The sequence below is a fragment of the Olea europaea genome, chromosome 3 (genome assembly GCF_002742605.1).
Source record: "Olea europaea var. sylvestris chromosome 3, O_europaea_v1, whole genome shotgun sequence".
In the NCBI taxonomy this organism is placed as follows: domain Eukaryota; kingdom Viridiplantae; phylum Streptophyta; class Magnoliopsida; order Lamiales; family Oleaceae; genus Olea; species Olea europaea.
In genome coordinates this window covers 3,228,777-3,248,156 of record NC_036239.1, presented here as the reverse complement: position 1 = coordinate 3,248,156, position 19,380 = coordinate 3,228,777, and the positions used below count along the sequence as shown (strand labels likewise).

The 19,380-nt window shown below is 33.7% G+C and overlaps 1 protein-coding gene across 1 annotated transcript; it reads left to right on the top strand.

The window, feature by feature from the left end:
• The first annotated feature begins 6,441 nt into the window (after positions 1 to 6,441).
• Positions 6,442 to 15,335, top strand: LOC111382253 (pectin acetylesterase 12-like). The gene is made up of 11 exons (XM_023006167.1): positions 6,442 to 6,606; positions 6,787 to 7,049; positions 7,325 to 7,407; positions 8,512 to 8,672; positions 9,282 to 9,521; positions 9,631 to 9,691; positions 11,817 to 11,870; positions 11,981 to 12,058; positions 13,971 to 14,076; positions 14,165 to 14,310; positions 14,909 to 15,335. Exons 2-11 carry the CDS (start codon positions 6,818 to 6,820, stop codon positions 15,014 to 15,016), a joined length of 1,269 nt encoding a protein of 422 aa, XP_022861935.1. The 5' UTR covers positions 6,442 to 6,606; positions 6,787 to 6,817; the 3' UTR covers positions 15,017 to 15,335.
• The last annotated feature ends 4,045 nt before the right edge of the window (positions 15,336 to 19,380 follow it).

Sequence of the window (19,380 nt, the reverse complement as noted above, 5' to 3'; positions counted from 1 at the left end):
AAAATAATTTTACACAGAAATTCAATCTTTTACCTTTTTTAAATTATATATTTTTCAAAATTGCTTTTTATAAAATCTATTATCAAGAAATGGTATTCAAACAAGGGCTCGGTATTGCTTTTTAAAATCTGAATAATGAGGCGTTTATCATTCTTAATTTCTAATTAATAAAAAAAAAGAAAAGAAAAAAAGGACTTATTTCAATTATGGCCTGTTCGAGCCCTAGTGGGTTTGTTTGTAAGAATTTTTTTTGCAACGAAATCACATAACAATGTGAACTGAGCCATGCCCATTTTGTTTGTTGGACGCCTAGATAGATTATTCTATGTGTACACCTTATGATGTACACAATATATTATATCCTTCTCACATGGAGGGAGGGTTCATGAATATTTTATTGTATGTGGGCCCCCTCCATGTTAGCGGAGTGTAATGCTTTGTATACACCATTGTATACATATAGTACTTCCCCGCCCAGATTATGTTATATACACAAGCCAAAATTCAATAGCAATTCAATATCTTAAGAAATTCGGACAGCCAACTGTTTCATGAACATAATCTTTCAAAACAAAAAACAAAACCACAATAACCAGTTAACAATAACTTGAATTAGTCGTCTATGATTCCATGGTCGTTAGCATTGCAATTTTCTCCACATCAAGCGAGATGCCCTGAATGGATTTGTTGACAATAAAATGATGCATCGTGAACCCAAACAACAGCGTGTCATCAATGTTGAATTGCTTATATTTTTGAATGATATTAAAAGGATGAGAAGGCGGATCAATTAGTCCAGTTGTACTTGTCATGATTTTCATTGGTTAAACCCAGCATTAGCAGGCCCATGCCGATTTTAGTTTCTAAAATAGTGTGATTTTTTATTTTTTCGAATATTAAATAAATTTACGGAAATTTTTACTTACACGACAAAATTTCGTTCAGACAAGTTATCTTTTAGTTCACCCAATTATTGGATAGTCAGGAGCGTGACCAACTTTTATAAGTACGAACAACAAAGCAGAACCAACAACAGTTGTAAACATTTTCTCCCCCATGTAACCATTATCTCTCAATAATAAAAGGGAGAGAAGGAAAAAATAAATAAATAAATAAATAATCTTAAATCACAAAACAGTCAACCAATTGGTGTAGAAAATGTACTTCACCTGGAGGGGTCACGTGAGAGTCGGCCGACAACCGACAAGCCCAAATAGCTGGAAGCACGGGTTTGTGAATATACTGAATCAAATTATTAATTATGATTATTTTCTGACTCTTAGGAACGTGTTTTAATGGGTTAATTTCACAAATGGTCACCGAACTTATAGAAAAATTATAAAACGGTCATTAAAGTTTAAAATTTTCAGTAACGGTTACTTAAGTATTGAGATACTTTCAAAAATGGTTACTGAAATTCAAAAATTTTTGAGCTACTTTTGCGGTAATTTTTCGACCACTTCCGACCACTGATACCACTGGATTTTGATACTATTGGAAAACCTACAATGTCCTCTTCAATTACAACAAAAAAATCTCCCCCAAACTTTAAAGGATTCGGTCGGAATAAACCCACAAAATTGGCTACCCAAAAAGGCAAAAATCTATCCAAATTTTCAGATTTTCGGTGGACTTTTGAGGCGATTTTTTGACAACTTTCGACCACCAAAATAGCCAAATTTTGATACCGTTGGAAAGCCCACAATATCCTCTTTAATTAAAATACAAAATCTCCCCAAAATTCCAAAGGATTCGGTCGGAATAATCTCACAAAGTTGGCATCCCAAATTTTCGCCTTTTTGGGATGCCGACTTTGCGGGTTTATTCCGGCTGAATTCTTTGGAGTTTGGGGGAGATTTTGGATGGTAATTGAAGATGATGTTGTGAGCTTTTCAACGGTATCAAAATTCAGCTGTTTTGATGGTCGAAAGTTGTTAGAAAATTGCCGTAAAAGTTGCCCAAAAATCTGAAAATCTAGGCAGATTTTCAAATTTTTTAGGGTGACTGTTGCAGTGATTTTCCGGTCGAATTCATTGGTGTTACGGAGAGATTTTGAGTGATAATTGAAGAGGACGTTATGGGCTTTTCAACGGTATCAAAATTTGATGGTATCAATGGTTGGAAGTAACCGAAAAATTGTCGCAAATGTAACAAAAAAAACTAAAAAAAGTGTTTTTCAATTTCAGTGACCGTTTCAAAAACTTTTTAAACTTCAGTAACCGTTTTTGAAAGCGTCACAATACTTAAGTGACCGTTACTAAAAGTTTTAAACTTCAGTGACTGTTTTGTAATTTTTCTGTAAGTTCAGTGATCGTTTGTGAAATTAACCCTGTTTTAATTAATGTAACATAATTTTACAAGTTGTGCTACACTTACAAATATGGTTTATAAAGTAGGTTGATAAAATAACATTCACACTAATTATTTCAAAAACAGATTTTTAAATCATTTAAAATCAATGGCCTGGATTTTGCCAACACATCTTTTGTCAACCAACTTTGTAATAAAATTTTGTACAAATAGAATTATTGTAATTTTACCTGCGGGTAATAAGCCCAAGATGTTCCTTTCGTTTGTACGAATTGTTTTTATCGTCTAACTTTTGACATTTGAGCCCTCGAACTGATCATTTTTTTGCACAAACAATTCTTTCGACTTGATTTCCAATCATTTACTTTGTTAAAAAGGTACGAAAGAAGACAATCTTACCCTTAAAATTTGAATAAACAAAAAAGGTGGGGGTTGTGGGAGCGGGTGGAGCGGGAGGCAAAGTAAAAAAAGTATAAAACATAAAAAAGAAGCGCAAAATTTCTTCCCCAAACCTCATACGAATTTAGTGAGATACAAACGAATTTTGATTTTTTTTGCATGGTGAAATACAAAATTTCAATTAAATAAATTATTATTATTATTTTTTTTTATTTTTATTTTTTTTGTTAATGAAATACCTCACTACAAATTTTAGGTCTCAAACTTTTAGTAAAATATAAACAAAATTTTGATTCATTGTGAAATTGTGGAATAATTCTAAATTATAGTGAGATGTCAAATTTCAAGAATAGGATAGCCAAGTCGAAATTTCAAAATTGGGCTCCAATATGTAAGTTAAGCCTCAAATCTCGAATTCATTCGATAAATTCAATTAGCTGTCAATAGTCATATTGAACGTCTTCAATATAGTTGCATATTGCTTTAAAAAATTTTCACATGAGGAAAAATAGATGATATTTAAAATAACTCTCCAATAAAAATTGATAGGACTGTGTCAAATAGACGTGACAACCAATAAAAATAGATAATATCTAGATAGAGGTCTAGATATAGAATTTTTGTTTGACACGTTGAATCGATAATATAATTTATATTTTAAGAATATAGTTCAATTTTTATTTTTATTTCTAAACTTGTGTCCTTTTGGTGTTGTCCATGTTTTTCACATGAGGAAAAATAGATGATATTTAAAATAACTCTCCAATAAAAATTGATAGGACTGTGTCAAATAGACGTGACAACCAATAAAAATAGATAATATCTAGATAGAGGTCTAGATATAGAATTTTTGTTTGACACGTTGAATCGATAATATAATTTATATTTTAAGAATATAGTTCAATTTTTATTTTTATTTCTAAACTTGTGTCCTTTTGGTGTTGTCCATGTCGGTCTATTGTAGGTTGTAGAATATGGTTGCTTGTCCAGAGCCACATGTGGCCCTGGATATGAAGTAGCCATCTATATTGTTATCATCGATGAAATTGACACATTCCACAACTTTTGAGCTAGTTTGGTTGAAATCCAAGTTTCATGTGGCTCTGGATATGAAGCAGCCCTCTATGTTGTTATCGTTGACAAGATTAAAATGTCTCGTAGCTTCTGAGCTGGTTTGGTTCACTGCTTAGATAAGGTGGGGCTATTCCTTAAAATTTGAAATGTCTACGTTTACTCGATTTAAAATATGTTTGAGAGGTATTTTATGGAAAGTAGACAATACACGAGTATATATTCATGTGCTATTTCTTAATGCGTTTCTCGTTCACAACTCAAAATGCATCAAGTGGCATGAAAAAGAGACGGTTTTGTTTGTTTTTGAGCAGTCACAATTATGAATTCTGTGGCCGTGCATCCTTTTGGCTTTGCATCTGTCGGCAGGGCAAAATTTCAGTAAATCGAGAATTCAAGGAATGAAACAAAACAATACTGTATCAGCATGTAACTCTGTGCCGTGTTTGGATATAAAGGAAAATCTAACTAAATATTGTTCGGATTTATTATTGGACTTTGCTGGCCTGTACAGGCCAGACTGAATACAAGGAAGGGTGGGTAATTTTTTTTTTTTTTTTAAATAATCCCCCACCCCTTCACACAGCATGTGAGGGGGTCTGTACAGGCCCTGTGAATGTAGGGCCTGTACATTAGGCTTTTTTCTTTATTAATTTTTTTTGTCCTTTTCAAATATAAAAATGGTGTATTATCAACTTGAACCACAAGTAATATCGTGCAATTATAATTAAAATAACTTATTTCTAAATTTAATCAAACAGATTTAATTGCACAAATTATTTTATTTTTAACTAAAATAAGCAGAAATATTGTTTGAACTTTGGACAAACAAACTTCAATAAGATTAAGCACTAACACTTCGACTTCACGAATATTTATCCACTTTAATTCAAATAATGGCGTAATTGATAGTATTCAATTGATGTTTCTAAAGTATTTAACAATTTCTTTCGAGTAGACTGAAATGAATTTCTATTATTTATTAATTTGTTATATATTTCTATGAAAGTTATGAAGAATGAAAAACACATCTAAAACAATCAAGCAATATACAATGATATCATAGCGTTGTATCTCCATTTCATACTGGTGTTTAAACAATACTGTATCAGCATGTAACTCTGTGCCGTGTTTGGATATAAAGGAAAATCTAACTAAATATTGTTCGGATTTATTATTATTTTTTGTCCTTTCAAATATAAAAATGGTGTATTATCAACTTGAAACCACAAGTAATATCGTGCAATTATAATTAAAATAACTTATTTCTAAATTTAATCAAACAAATTTAATTGCACAAATTATTTTATTTTTAACTAAAATAAGCAGAAATATTGTTTGAACTTTGGACAAACAAACTTCAATAAGATTAAGCACTAACACTTCGACTTCACGAATACTTATCCACTTTAATTTAAATAATGACGTAATTGATAGTATTCAATTGATGTTTCTAAAGAATTTAACAATTTCTCTCTAGTAGACTGAAATGAATTTCTATTATATATATATATATATATATATCATAGCGTTGTATCTCCATTTCATATCGGTCTTCGTATGATTTATAATTTGGACTAAAACACGTATATCATCTCTTGATATCAATATGGCTTACAAATCAATCCTATAAAAATGGTAAAATAATAGGAGACCAATAATTCCAATAATGCATGATATTTTACAACGATAGGGACAATTGCTTCCATTACTGACCAGAAAGACACCAAATTCTCCTTTCGATGCTTCAATTGCGGTATAGGTAGTAGAAGCTGGTACAAAACTCGACAAGTAAAAAACAACATAATTCAATTAAAGTTTTGAAAAGTACGATTACATCGTCATCCTAACAACTAAGGTCTACTTAATAGGTATTTTTCTTTATTAAAGTTATTAGTTCGATTTTTTGCATCGATCAACTTAAGATGACTTGAGTCGGGACTTGTAAGCTTTAAGTTGCTTGTTAAAAACTTTTCCTTATTTTTTAACCACACATTTCACATCAATTTACTATTTTAAAATGCATTTTTACATAAAAATGTCTATTAAACACCCATTAAATATACAAAAATAAATTATGAATAAGTGAGTAATAATTTTGGATCTATCGTAACTTATAAATAAAATTGATTTAAGTATTAATAAATAGAGTTGAGCTTGAGATATATGAACCCTACCAAATACTCGAAACAGGGGCGTTGATGGGTTTTTGGGGTAACTTATTATACAGGTGGGTCCCATGCAGGACGATCGGGTGGGAGTGTCGATAAGGGTTCTGCCCTGGTAAAATAGCAAAACTCTAATAAATAATAATAAATAATCTATAAACATGAGCCAAAGACATGTTTCTCAAATAGTTAAAATTGTAAATTCTAATTAACTAGTTGTTGTTATAGAAGGTACGTTTGCGTCCTTATATTTCAATTCACAATTTATTATCAACTATTATGCACTTGTATAGGAAACCATAGAGTATTAACTAACTAATTCGGAAAAATTACATGCACCTAAAATCGAGATTTCATAAAACACGACAAAAATGCTTAAGATCCACCTTTTTCAACTTGTAATAATAATTGAATTAACGTGAAGGCAGACCCCCCACGCATCCCACCCCGCGCCAAACCCAAAAATACAAGGCATGTGCAGATGAAATCTTTAAAATGCCCGGCAAAACACACTACTGTTCACCAGGTCACCTCCTAAAAGGTGAAATCACCTCAAATCTTCAAATAAAAAGTAGAATAACTCAAATCCTACTTCAAAGAAATCTCTACTCCCAAGCATAATCAGATTTACAAAATCTACGTCCCTTACCATATATTTGTTAAGTTTTGTTCATCCTTTCCTGATTTAGATAATTAGATTAGATCTTATTACTTACCGTTTAAAACAACAACATTGTATCTATAAGTATCCTTTCCACGCATTCATGAGAGAATAAATAATCAAAATATTTACTTTAAACAACCTTCTTTTGATTTGATTTTTTTTCCCCTTTCATAGATTCGGTTGCGGAGCTTGAAACTGGGAGGCCATGGGGAAGTTTATGGGATTTTGGAGTGTAATTTTTGTTGGGTTTTTCCTAAGCAAATGGGTTGTTAAAAGCTTTGAATTCGATGAGTTTTTCGATAATAGAACAGAAGTGTCATTCGTGGAATCCATGTCCTTGTTGGAGTCCGTGTATGGAGTTTCAGCTGCAGCAGCCCCTCCTAATGCTCTCATGGTTGGTCTTACACTTGTTCAAGGAGCTGCTGCTAAAGGCGCTGGTATTCACTTCTCTTCCTAGATTCTAGCATTTTGGTTTTTTCCCAATTTTTTTTTCCAGTTTTTCAGTGTCATTGTATTGATTAACGTTCTAATTTAATCAATGCTTTTTTATCGTTATGTCATTGGTTTGGGATTTTTCGATCCACTTATTTTTCTTTATTTTTTCCCCTTGTACTACTGGAGTTTAAATCTTGTATTTTGTCTTCCACTTTTCCTGTTCTGTCAAATTGTTTTTATTTTTATTTTTGCGGCTCTTTCTGTTTCCTTTTTGCAGTATGTTTGGATGGAACTTTACCTGGCTACCACTTCCATCGCGGGTTCGGGACTGGATCAAGCAGCTGGCTCATTCAGTTGGAGGTTAATTTGAGAGACAATTATGTGAATGATAGCATTTACTTAGTTCTTTTGTTCGCTTTTCGAACGTTTAGGATCCATTATTTGGGTGAATATTAAACAGTGATTCATTAATATACGGAAACATAAAAACATGGATGTTAGGCTGTTGACATTATTGGGTTCTTAAATCTCACCAGTGGATGGTCCACGTAATTATTAAATGGCAGTTAATTTGAATTCGTAGATCCCCAATACTTCAAGTGTGAAGCCTGTGGAAATGGGAAATTCTCAATAATTCAATTGCATTTGAATATAAGCTATTTTTTTTTTTTTTTTTTTTTTTAGGATTATCCATCATTTAAGAAAAGGAACTGTTAAGATCTAGATAAATTTATGACTCTCTAGAATTGTAACATCTAAGAAGTTTAAAAGTAATGATTGAACACGACAATTTAATTTAGGGCCTCCTCGGTAGTGATTATGAGAATTGATTTTTTGACCGTTAGAGAGAAAAGTGGTTTCCACACGTGAGTGAATAAATAAAAAATAACCGTTAGAATAGTGAAATAATGATAAAAAAATTGATTTTTTGGAGTGAAATATTGCTAATAAGTGGGGGCTTAGAGCCATGTTTAGTGTATAGCACTTTGTACACTAAGCATGAAAGTCCCCTCGCAAGAGAGGGCCCCACAACCAACATGGCTCCCCTCATGTGAGGGGGCTGTAACCTTGTACATTGCTGGACAAGGAGAATAACCCTATTCTATTTTTCATTTCTTCATTATTGTTTGTTGTTTGTAACTGACAAATTGGGTTGGTTCATCGAAATCAAAATTATTCCTATAACTTATTCAGCACTGCATAACATTTCGTCAACTGGTTGCAGCACTGACATACACTAGCTTTTACTTGTATGTTGACTGTATTAAAAAGACATCCACAAAATCTTCTGAAAATAAGCTCTGTGTAATTTTCTTGAATGGAGTCTCATTGAAGTTTTTGCTATCTCGAATTCTCAATATAGTTTTATATTATATTTGTTTATAGACTCTGTCATGCTGAGATTTCAACGCCTAGTGACAGTTTTATTAATCAAGAAACTTCATCTTGTGACACTTGTGGCAGGGTGGAGGGTGGTGTAACAGTATTAGATCCTGTGTTTACCGGAAAAAGACACGCCGTGGGTCGTCGACATATTTTGAGAAGATAATTCCATTTACAGGGATACTTAGCAACAAGGCTCAAGAAAATCCAGGTCAATTTGCAAAGAAACTTCTGAAAATTCTGTTAACGACGCTGAATCCATGTCTTCTCATGGTCAACTTTGCCGTTACAAATATTTGAGTGAATAAATAAAAAATAACCGTTAGAATAGTGAAATAATGATAAAAAAATTGATTTTTTGGAGTGAAATATTGCTAATAAATGGGGGCTTAGAGCCATGTTTAGTGTATAGCACTTTGTACACTAAGCATGAAAGTCCCCTCGCATAAGTAATGCTTCTGTCTTTGTTTGTGCAAAATTCTACAGAATGTCATTCCGAAGAAGTGAGGAAAAGATATAGTATCAAAGTACAATCAAGATAAAAGGAAACTAGTTATGGAATTCAAATTTCAATGCTAGTAAAACTAGTAGAGACTAGAAACCTAATAAACTAGTGGTTGTTTTAAGTTCAAGGATACGTTTTATTAATGAAAAGAACTAGTGGTAAACATCCTCCACCTTAAAATATTTAGGCCTTTTGGTTGTTTTAAGTTCAAGGATACGTTTCTTCTCTGAAAAATTCCACAAAATCTTCTGAAAATAAGCTCTGTGTAATTTTCTTGAATGGAGTCTCATTGAAGTTTTTGCTATCTCGAATTCTCAATATAGTTTTATATCATATTTGTTTATAGACTCTGTCATGCTGAGATTTCAACGCCTAGTGACAGTTTTATTAATCAAGAAACTTCATCTTGTGACACTTGTGGTTCATGTGTTGTATTCCCTTTGATACGTGCCTTGTTTCAGGCCTTGCTCTCTGGATGCTCTGCTGGTGGTCTAGCTTCTATCTTACACTGTGATAAGTTTCGGAATCTATTTCCAGGAAGAACCAAAGTGAAGTGCTTGAGTGATGCTGGATTATTTATGGACGTGTAATTTTCCAATTCTGTCTTTTTAGTTATTCCCTGTTTAAGTTGTGCAGTTATATGATCCATAACTCTGCTTTTAGTATTATTTTATAATTCTTCCTTTGATTTTCAGCATTGATGTATCTGGTGGACACACGATTAGAAATTTCTTTGCCGGTGTAGTAAGCTTACAGGTACTTATTGAAACAAAAATATTGTTTTCCCTGTGTACCTGCTGTGGCATGTTGCCCTATTCTGATAGTCCTACATGTAATTTTATAGGTTAGGTTTGGGCACTAATTTGATACATTGGTAATGATATTGTGATACTTCGCAAATTTATCAAAGAAATGATGCATTACTACTAAATTTCAAACCCTCGCGGAAAGTTGTTGTCTTATTACATAAATTATCGATATTTTTCTTTTCTCTATTGTAAATGCATTTGCAATCAGTTTATCTAAGAACTGCTGTATCCTAAAGTTTTTAGTGAACTTGTAGCCCTCTACAGCTCTGCTTTATTCCTTATCTCTTGACATTATGTGCACCTATTTTAAATTGTTCCTCCGAGTACTAAGATGCAGTTCTGGTGTTGCGTCCAACATGCAAAAGGTTATGCTCAAGTAGGCAATTTGTGGAATAGAAAATATAGGATGGATAAAAGAGAGAAACAGTAGATGGGCGATGCAAGTTCATTTTGATGTGTGTTTTTGCAGTTTGAGAAGAACAAACAAACTAGAGACAGTTTGGGTAGTTATGCTTTTTGATAAAGCATCTAAAAATTAATTATTATGCATTGAACCAAAGAATTAACTGAAGAATTTGGAATTCCTAGGAAGATAAGCGGAATGGACAAAAGTAAACTAAGGGTCGGTTGTGGTTTTGGACCAAAGGTGACATGAATAGGAAAAATAACAGTTTTTGGAATTCAACAGAGCATAAAATCTTTGGCTAAACAATGTCAGAGGGTCACTGATAGTGCTCTCTTTTCCAGTCCTTATATCTATCCCACTCGAACATTTCCTTTTCTAAACGCTGAAGTTTGTCGCAATAGGATGTAGTTTTTTTCTCCTTTTAATATCACATTCCAGGAAGAACCAAAGTGAAGTGCTTGAGTGATGCTGGATTATTTATGGACGTGTAATTTTCCAATTCTGTCTTTTTAGTTATGCCCTGTTTAAGTTGTGCAGTTATATGATCCATAACTCTGCCTTTTAGTATTATTTTATAATTCTTCCTTTGATTTTCAGCATTGATGTATCTGGTGGACACACGATTAGAAATTTCTTTGCTGGTGTAGTAAGCTTACAGGTACTTATTGAAACAAAAATATTGTTTTCCCTATGTACCTGCCGTGGCACGTTGCCCTATTCTGATAGTCCTACATGTAATTTTATAGGTTAGGTTTGGGCACTAATTTGATACATTGGTAATGATATTGTGATACTTTGCAAATTTATCAAAGAAATGATGCATTACTACTAAATTTCAAACCCTCACGGAAAGTTGATGTTGTCTTATTGCATAAATTATCGATATTTTTCTTTTCTCTATTGTAAATGCATTTGCAATCAGTTTATCTAAGGACTGCTGTATCCTAAAGTTTTTAGTGAACTTGTAGCCCTCTACAGCTCTGCTTTATTCCTTATCTCTTGACATTATGTGCACCTATTTTAAATTGTTCCTCCGAGTACTAAGATGCAGTTCTGGTGTTGCGTCCAACATGCAAAAGGTTATGCTCAAGTAGGCAATTTGTGGAATAGAAAATATAGGATGGATAAAAGAGAGAAACAGTCGATGGGCGATGCAAGTTCATTTTGATGTGTGTTTTTGCAGTTTGAGAAGAACACAACAAACTAGAGACAGTTTGGGTAATTATACTTTTTGATAAAGAGTCCAAAAATTAATTATTATGCATTGAACCAAAGAATTAACTGAAGAATTTGGAATTCCTAGGAAAATAAGCGGAATGGACAAAAGTAAACTAAGGGTCGGTTGTGGTTTTGGACCAAAGGTGATATGAATAGGAAAAATAACAGTTTTTGGAATTCAACAGAGCATAAAACCTTTGGCTAAACAATGTGAGAGGGTCACTGATAGTGCTCTCTTTTCCAGTCCTTATATCTATCCCACTTGAACATTTCCTTTTCTAAACGCTGAAGTTTGTCGCAATAGGATGTAGTTTTTTTCTCCTTTTAAAATCACACTTTTATCCAGCAAGTTTCCAACAGCGCCCCTCAACATGTTTGAAATTTGAAACAATTTGTACTAGACATGACACCTCAAATTAATGCTTCAAGTTCCCACAAATTTTAATAGGGTGTCCAGAGGAATCTGCCAAGCACTTGTACCAATCATCTGGATCCAACTTCGGTGAGACTATTTTTTTGTTGTTTTTGGTTAAGAAGATAATGAAATTCTTACTATGTTTTTCTATTTTAGCAATTAGCCATTTACGATTTCATATCTTTTTTTGTGTATAGTGCTTCTTCCCTCAGAATTTAATTGCCAACGTCAGAACCCCTCTGTTCATTCTCAATGCTGCTTATGATTCATGGCAGGTAATAATTTATTTCAGTTTATCTTGGAAATACAGTAGAAGTTTAACAGCTTTCAATCGCGTAGATTAGGTACTTGTAAAAAAATATGACTGACAACTGTATTGGTAGAGCTCTGGGGAAGTGCAAATAAGAGAGCACTCGTTTTGGGGTGGGCTTAGTTCCGCAATTTTCTGTTCTAATCAATGGGGGGCTCTTACTAGATTAGATTCGTACTGAGGAAGACTGGACCTTCAGAAAACATTTAGAAATCAGATGGAGTTTTAATTATTAGTCTTCGATCGTTAAGAAATCAAAGACTTGCTAATAATATGAATAACAAATGTAGTAAATTAAATCTCTGTTTTTATTTCTTATTTAGGTCCAAGAAAGCTTGGCTCCTCCGATAGCTGATCCTCGTGGTAATTGGCACGACTGTAAAATGAACAATGCACGATGTTCAGCATCCCAAATCCAATTTCTGCAAGGTGAGTGACTGTATCTGCTTGATATTTCTTAATCTTGTTTTCATATCCAAGGAGAATGAATCGATCAATAAAAACTGTTGTTGAGCAGGTTTTAGGGCTCATATGATGAATGCAGTAAAAGGCTTTGCGAAATCTAGACAAAATGGGCTATTCCTAAATTCATGCTTTGCTCACTGCCAGTCCGAGAGGCAGGATACCTGGTTTGCGGATGATTCTCCAGTAATTGGGAACAAGGTATAACCATGAGTATGAATTTCCTTTTAGGTTTTCATGCACACACACAAATATAGAACTCCTATATTCTTGGTTGCGTCCAACATGCAAAAGGTTATGCTCAAGTAGGCAATTTGTGGAATAGAAAATATAGGATGGATAAAAGAGAGAAACAGTCGATGGGCGATGCAAGTTCATTTTGATGTGTGTTTTTGCAGTTTGAGAAGAACACAACAAACTAGAGACAGTTTGGGTAATTATACTTTTTGATAAAGAGTCCAAAAATTAATTATTATGCATTGAACCAAAGAATTAACTGAAGAATTTGGAATTCCTAGGAAAATAAGCGGAATGGACAAAAGTAAACTAAGGGTCGGTTGTGGTTTTGGACCAAAGGTGATATGAATAGGAAAAATAACAGTTTTTGGAATTCAACAGAGCATAAAACCTTTGGCTAAACAATGTGAGAGGGTCACTGATAGTGCTCTCTTTTCCAGTCCTTATATCTATCCCACTTGAACATTTCCTTTTCTAAACGCTGAAGTTTGTCGCAATAGGATGTAGTTTTTTTCTCCTTTTAAAATCACACTTTTATCCAGCAAGTTTCCAACAGCGCCCCTCAACATGTTTGAAATTTGAAACAATTTGTACTAGACATGACACCTCAAATTAATGCTTCAAGTTCCCACAAATTTTAATAGGGTGTCCAGAGGAATCTGCCAAGCACTTGTACCAATCATCTGGATCCAACTTCGGTGAGACTATTTTTTTGTTGTTTTTGGTTGAGAAGATAATGAAATTCTTACTATGTTTTTCTAGTTTAGCAATTAGCCATTTACGATTTCATATCTTTTTTTTGTGTATAGTGCTTCTTCCCTCAGAATTTAATTGCCAACGTCAGAACCCCTCTGTTCATTCTCAATGCTGCTTATGATTCATGGCAGGTAATAATTTATTTCAGTTTATCTTGGAAATACAGTAGAGGTTTAACAGCTTTCAATCGCGTAGATTAGGTACTTGTAAAATAATATGACTGACAACTGTATTGGTAGAGCTCTGGGGAAGTGCAAATAGGAGAGCACTCGTTTTGGGGTGGGCTTAGTTCCGCAATTTTCTGTTCTAATCAATGGGGGCCTCTTACTAGATTAGATTCGATCGTTAAGAAATCAAAGACTTGCTAATAATATGAATAACAAATGTAGTAAATTAAATCTCTGTTTTTATTTCTTATTTAGGTCCAAGAAAGCTTGGCTCCTTCGGTAGCTGATCCTCGTGGTAATTGGCACGACTGTAAAATGAACAATGCACGATGTTCATCATCCCAAATCCAATTTCTGCAAGGTGAGTGACTGTATCTGCTTGATATTTCTTAATCTTGTATTCATATCCAAGGAGAATGAATCGATCGATAAAAACTGTTGTTAAGCAGGTTTTAGGGCTCATATGATGAATGCAGTAAAAGGCTTTGCCAAATCTAGACAAAATGGGTTATTCCTAAATTCATGCTTTGCTCACTGCCAGTCCGAGAGGCAGGATACCTGGTTTGCGGATGATTCTCCAGTAATTGGGAACAAGGTATAACCATGAGCATTAATTTCCTTTTAGGTTTTCATGCACTCACACATATATAGAACTCCTATATTCTTAGTCCTGCTTATAAAGAAACAGGTTGTAACGTGCGTAGTTCTCTTTAAGTTGATATAATTGTCGTGAAATCCTTTATAGGGCTGCTATTAAGCTAAACCAACATGGCATTTCCAGGTGTGCTCTAGTGATAGAAAGTCCTGTGGATTTTTTTCTTTTCTACACAGAAAGGCCTGTGGATGTTAAATGTAGAACAAGTTTTTATACTCTCGACAATTCATGGACCAGAGAAAGTTATTATGTGAGCATCATACGTACTCATTTGTGCTGTATTCATTAACAAGTTGTCTGAGAGGGAACCAATGTAAAAGTAATGTAGAATAGAGTCAGAGTTTCCTTTTATGAAACAATTGAAACGGGAAATATGGATCCTTTTTCTCAGCCTCCCTTCTCGATCTCTTCTTTTTTGTAATGAATGCACACTCGTAGAAACTAGAAACTATCATCTCTTCTGCTGTCTCTCTTTAAGTATATTTTATGCTATGGATTTCTTTCATTAACATGCGTCTTTAACTATGCTACAATGCAGGCTGTTGCAATAGCTGTCGGAGATTGGTACTTTGACAGAGCAAGTATCAAGGCCATTGACTGCGCATATCCATGTGACAAAACTTGTCACAATCTGGTTTTCAGATGAACCGGGTTTTAGTTTTGGCCTTCTATTCTTAGCTAATTAATTTAATCATCATGATGAGCAATCTTCATCTTCAATTTATTTATAATTTAAGTAAATACATTGATGAAAATAAGTCTACAATTGCTTTAAAATTTTCGAGTCTTTGATGTACTCCATATGTACGCACTCTGTAAGATAGAAAAAAAAAAAGGAAAGTCAGGAATCAAGATTTACAACCTAGTGCCGAGCGTTCAATTATTTTGATATGTTCTTTTTACTGTTGAGCTGTACTAAATTTTTGATAAAGAACCATCGGAATCTGAGGATCGACATTCATTCAGACTGTCAGCAGTGATCATGCATATTTTGAGAATACAAAATGTGTGCACTTGTTTATTCAGTAGTGCTGAATGCTTGTATGATATGTTTGGTATGTTGAACTCAACAGGATTAGATATTCTATCATATGTTCCTTTCTTTATCCTGTTTAGTCGTCAAATACGAAGCACCAATCATGCCCTTAGTATAACCCTTTTTCTTGTTTCCCTGCACTATGAATTTGACCTTGTCTCAAGGTTCTGGCATGTGCAAGTAGACTCAAAAATGATTAGAGGGAAGAGTCTTCTTGATACTGCATGCCTCAGACAAGGAATCAAATTAATTTTTATGTTAATCATGGTTGTACTACGAATAGTTTAAAGCTTATTCCCTTTAAAGTCAAATGTCCAATTACAAGTCTTCTGTTGAGGAATCAATTTCTATGTTCATAACCTGATATAAAAAAATGTTGAAAATCAGAGAAAATCTAATGGGAATCTTTTGGGGATCACAATCTGGTTTTCAGATGAACCGGGTTTTAGTTTTGGCCTTCTATTCTTAGCTAATTAATTTAATCATCATGATGAGCAATCGTCATCTTCAATTTATTTATAATTTAAGTAAATACATTGATGAAAATAAGTCTACAATTGATTTAAAATTTTCGAGTCTTTGATGTACTCCATATGTACGCACTCTGTAAGACAAAAAAAAAAAAAGGAAAGTCAGGAATCAAGATTTACGGCCTGGTGCCGAGCGTTCAATTATTTTGATATGTTCTTTTTACTGTTGAGCTGTACTAAATTTTTGATAAAGAACCATCGGAATCTGAGGATCGACATTCATTCAGACTGTTAGCAGTGATCATGCATATTTTGAGAATACAAAATGTGTGCATTTGTTTATTCAGCAGTGCTGAATGCTCGTATGATATGTTTGGTATGTTGAACTTAACAGAATTAGATATTCTATCATATGTTCCTTTCTTTATCCTGTTTAGTCGTCAAATACGAAGCACCAATCATGCCCTTAGTATAACCCTTTTTCTTGTTTCCCTGCACTATGAATTTGACCTTGTCTCAAGGTTCTGGCATGTGCAAGTAGACTCAAAAATGATTAGAGGGAAGAGTCTTCTTGATACTGCATGCCTCAGACAAGGAATCAAATTAATTTTTATGTTAATCATGGTTGTACTATGAATAGTTTAAAGCTTATTCCCTTTAAAGTCAAATGTCCAATTACAAGTCTTCTGTTGAGGAATCAATGTCTATGTTCATAACCTGATATAAAAAAATGTTGAAAATCAGAGAAAATCCAATGGGAATCTTTTGGGGACAATATGATGATTTTATTGAGGATTATTTGTGGGATTAATGTCCTTGTTCTTGTTCTCTTCTGTTAGCAGCCTCCCAGAATCTTTTCACAGGTCTAAATGAAATGGCTTAATTTTGTTCATTACTCTTGGCAATGGATTATTCAATTTGATGCTTATTGTCAACTTCTTTCTTTTAATCTATAGTTTAAGTGTACTTGAAATAATTTACTTTGAATTATTCTATTTGTACAATACTTTGTACAACTTGATTGACAAGGTGGCCAAGTGGCGGCTTCCGTGGCAAGTTGTATAAGGTATTGTATTTCTAGCATGTTTGATTTACTTTTGCTTTGTTATTAATAACAACCTTGCTCCCTGTCCCGACTTGGGAATAGGGTGGCGTCCCCCTATTGGAGGGGGTGTCGGCCAAGCTTCATGTGGCGCCCTTGTCTTCAACCCAGTCCCCAAGCCGGGACAGGGGGCTTTATTCTATTAATAACATAAATGATGAACTCTAGTGCAAGACTCAAAAATGATTAGAGGGAAGAGTCTTCTTGATACTGCATGCCTCAGACAAGGAATCAAATTAATTTTTATGTTAATCATGGTTGTACTATGAATAGTTTAAAGCTTATTCCCTTTAAAGTCAAATGTCCAATTACAAGTCTTCTGTTGAGGAATCAATGTCTATGTTCATAACCTGATATAAAAAAATGTTGAAAATCAGAGAAAATCCAATGGGAATCTTTTGGGGACAATATGATGATTTTATTGAGGATTATTTGTGGGATTAATGTCCTTGTTCTTGTTCTCTTCTGTTAGCAGCCTCCCAGAATCTTTTCACAGGTCTAAATGAAATGGCTTAATTTTGTTCATTACTCTTGGCAATGGATTATTCAATTTGATGCTTATTGTCAACTTCTTTCTTTTAATCTATAGTTTAAGTGTACTTGAAATAATTTACTTTGAATTATTCTATTTGTACAATACTTTGTACAACTTGATTGACAAGGTGGCCAAGTGGCGGCTTCCGTGGCAAGTTGTATAAGGTATTGTATTTCTAGCATGTTTGATTTACTTTTGCTTTGTTATTAATAACAACCTTGCTCCCTGTCCCGACTTGGGAATAGGGTGGCGTCCCCCTATTGGAGGGGGTGTCGGCTAAGCTTCATGTGGCGCCCTTGTCTTCAACCCAGTCCCCAAGCCGGGACAGGGGGCTTTATTCTATTAATAACATAAATGATGAACTCTAGTGCACCCCCTAAAAGTTTGACTTTTGAGTCACACTAGGATAATAAAGGTAGAAGGCATAAGATAGTGTTACATGACACTAGGGTGAAGTTTTTTGAAAGTAACAGAATTTATACTTTTGGTTCGGTCCAGTTATATTTCATTCAATTTTATTAGCTTGTCATCAAATAACATGAGTCAATGGTAACAAAGTGACTACTTATAAATGAGGGCACAATTTGGGGGCTTCGAAATTTCCATTTTAATCTCAATATAGTATGAATTGTAACTAAAAATTATCCTATATTTCTTCATTTACTTATTTAATCTATATTCCATTTCTCGACTTTATTTGAAGAAAATAAATTAATAAGAGACTACACGCAAGTATTGATATTGGAATGATAGAGATACAACAAGACACGAGTCATGAAATCTTGACATCTTTGTAAGTATACGAAATTTGTACATGAACATTAGGGTATAAAATTCTGAAATGTGTAGAATTTATACCGTTGTTTTGATCTAATCATTATCTCATCCAACTTTATTAACTTAGCATCAAATATTACGTATCAAAGATTTTCCCCCTTTTTTAATCTCTAAACACTATGAATTGTAATTGAAAATTTTCATTTTATAATCTCCTTTTATATTCAAAACAACTCAAGAATGGTTGCCAATTCAACGCCTCTCTATTTTTGTTTTGTTTTGATTAGAAGAAGATTGTAGGGCCATGAAAAGGTCCACAATAATTTGAATCACATGCAGCCATAGAAGCATCAATAAATTATAAATTACGCACGTATCACCTATGCTTTCAAGAAAAGGAGAAATAAAACATATTCAATTAATTTGTGAAGCATTCATTCTTGTGCTTGCTCGTGGACACACACACACACACACAAAAAAAAAAGAGACTCTGGTTTTAATACCCCACCCCGACATACACTTCTTGTAATTTAATTTAATTTGTTGATTTTTCAAATCAGCTTTCTATAATTGAATTGTATTGGCATTATTGAAATTTGATTGTCATTTTTTGATACAAGAAAGGATATAAATACTATCTTTAAATTAGTTTTATCTCACATTCTATCTCTCATATTGGTATATATGAATAACGGGGTCCCCTGCGGCATAGTTCAGTTGTGCAAAGGATATGAGTGAGGTTATCTCACGACTTGCTGACAACCACAGTGTAAGAATTCGATTCCTGAAACATAGATTTGGATTCTTTGTAGGCGTAGTGTACAGGCAGCTCTTGTTCCCTGATCTGCGGGAACACATCCTGCGATTTACCTTCCTCACAAAACTTTAGGGACGAGACGGTGGGGACTCTCAAGATTAGGGTTTAACCTTTATATATGAATAATGGGTGTCAACTAAGATTGACGTATGGATGAAAACCTTTATCTCAAAATAATTGATTGACATTGACTCTTACACATGCAGGTTGGTCATTTTTTCTATATGTTCAACTATGTCTATCTTTTGGTTCTTTATATGGGAAAAGAAATTT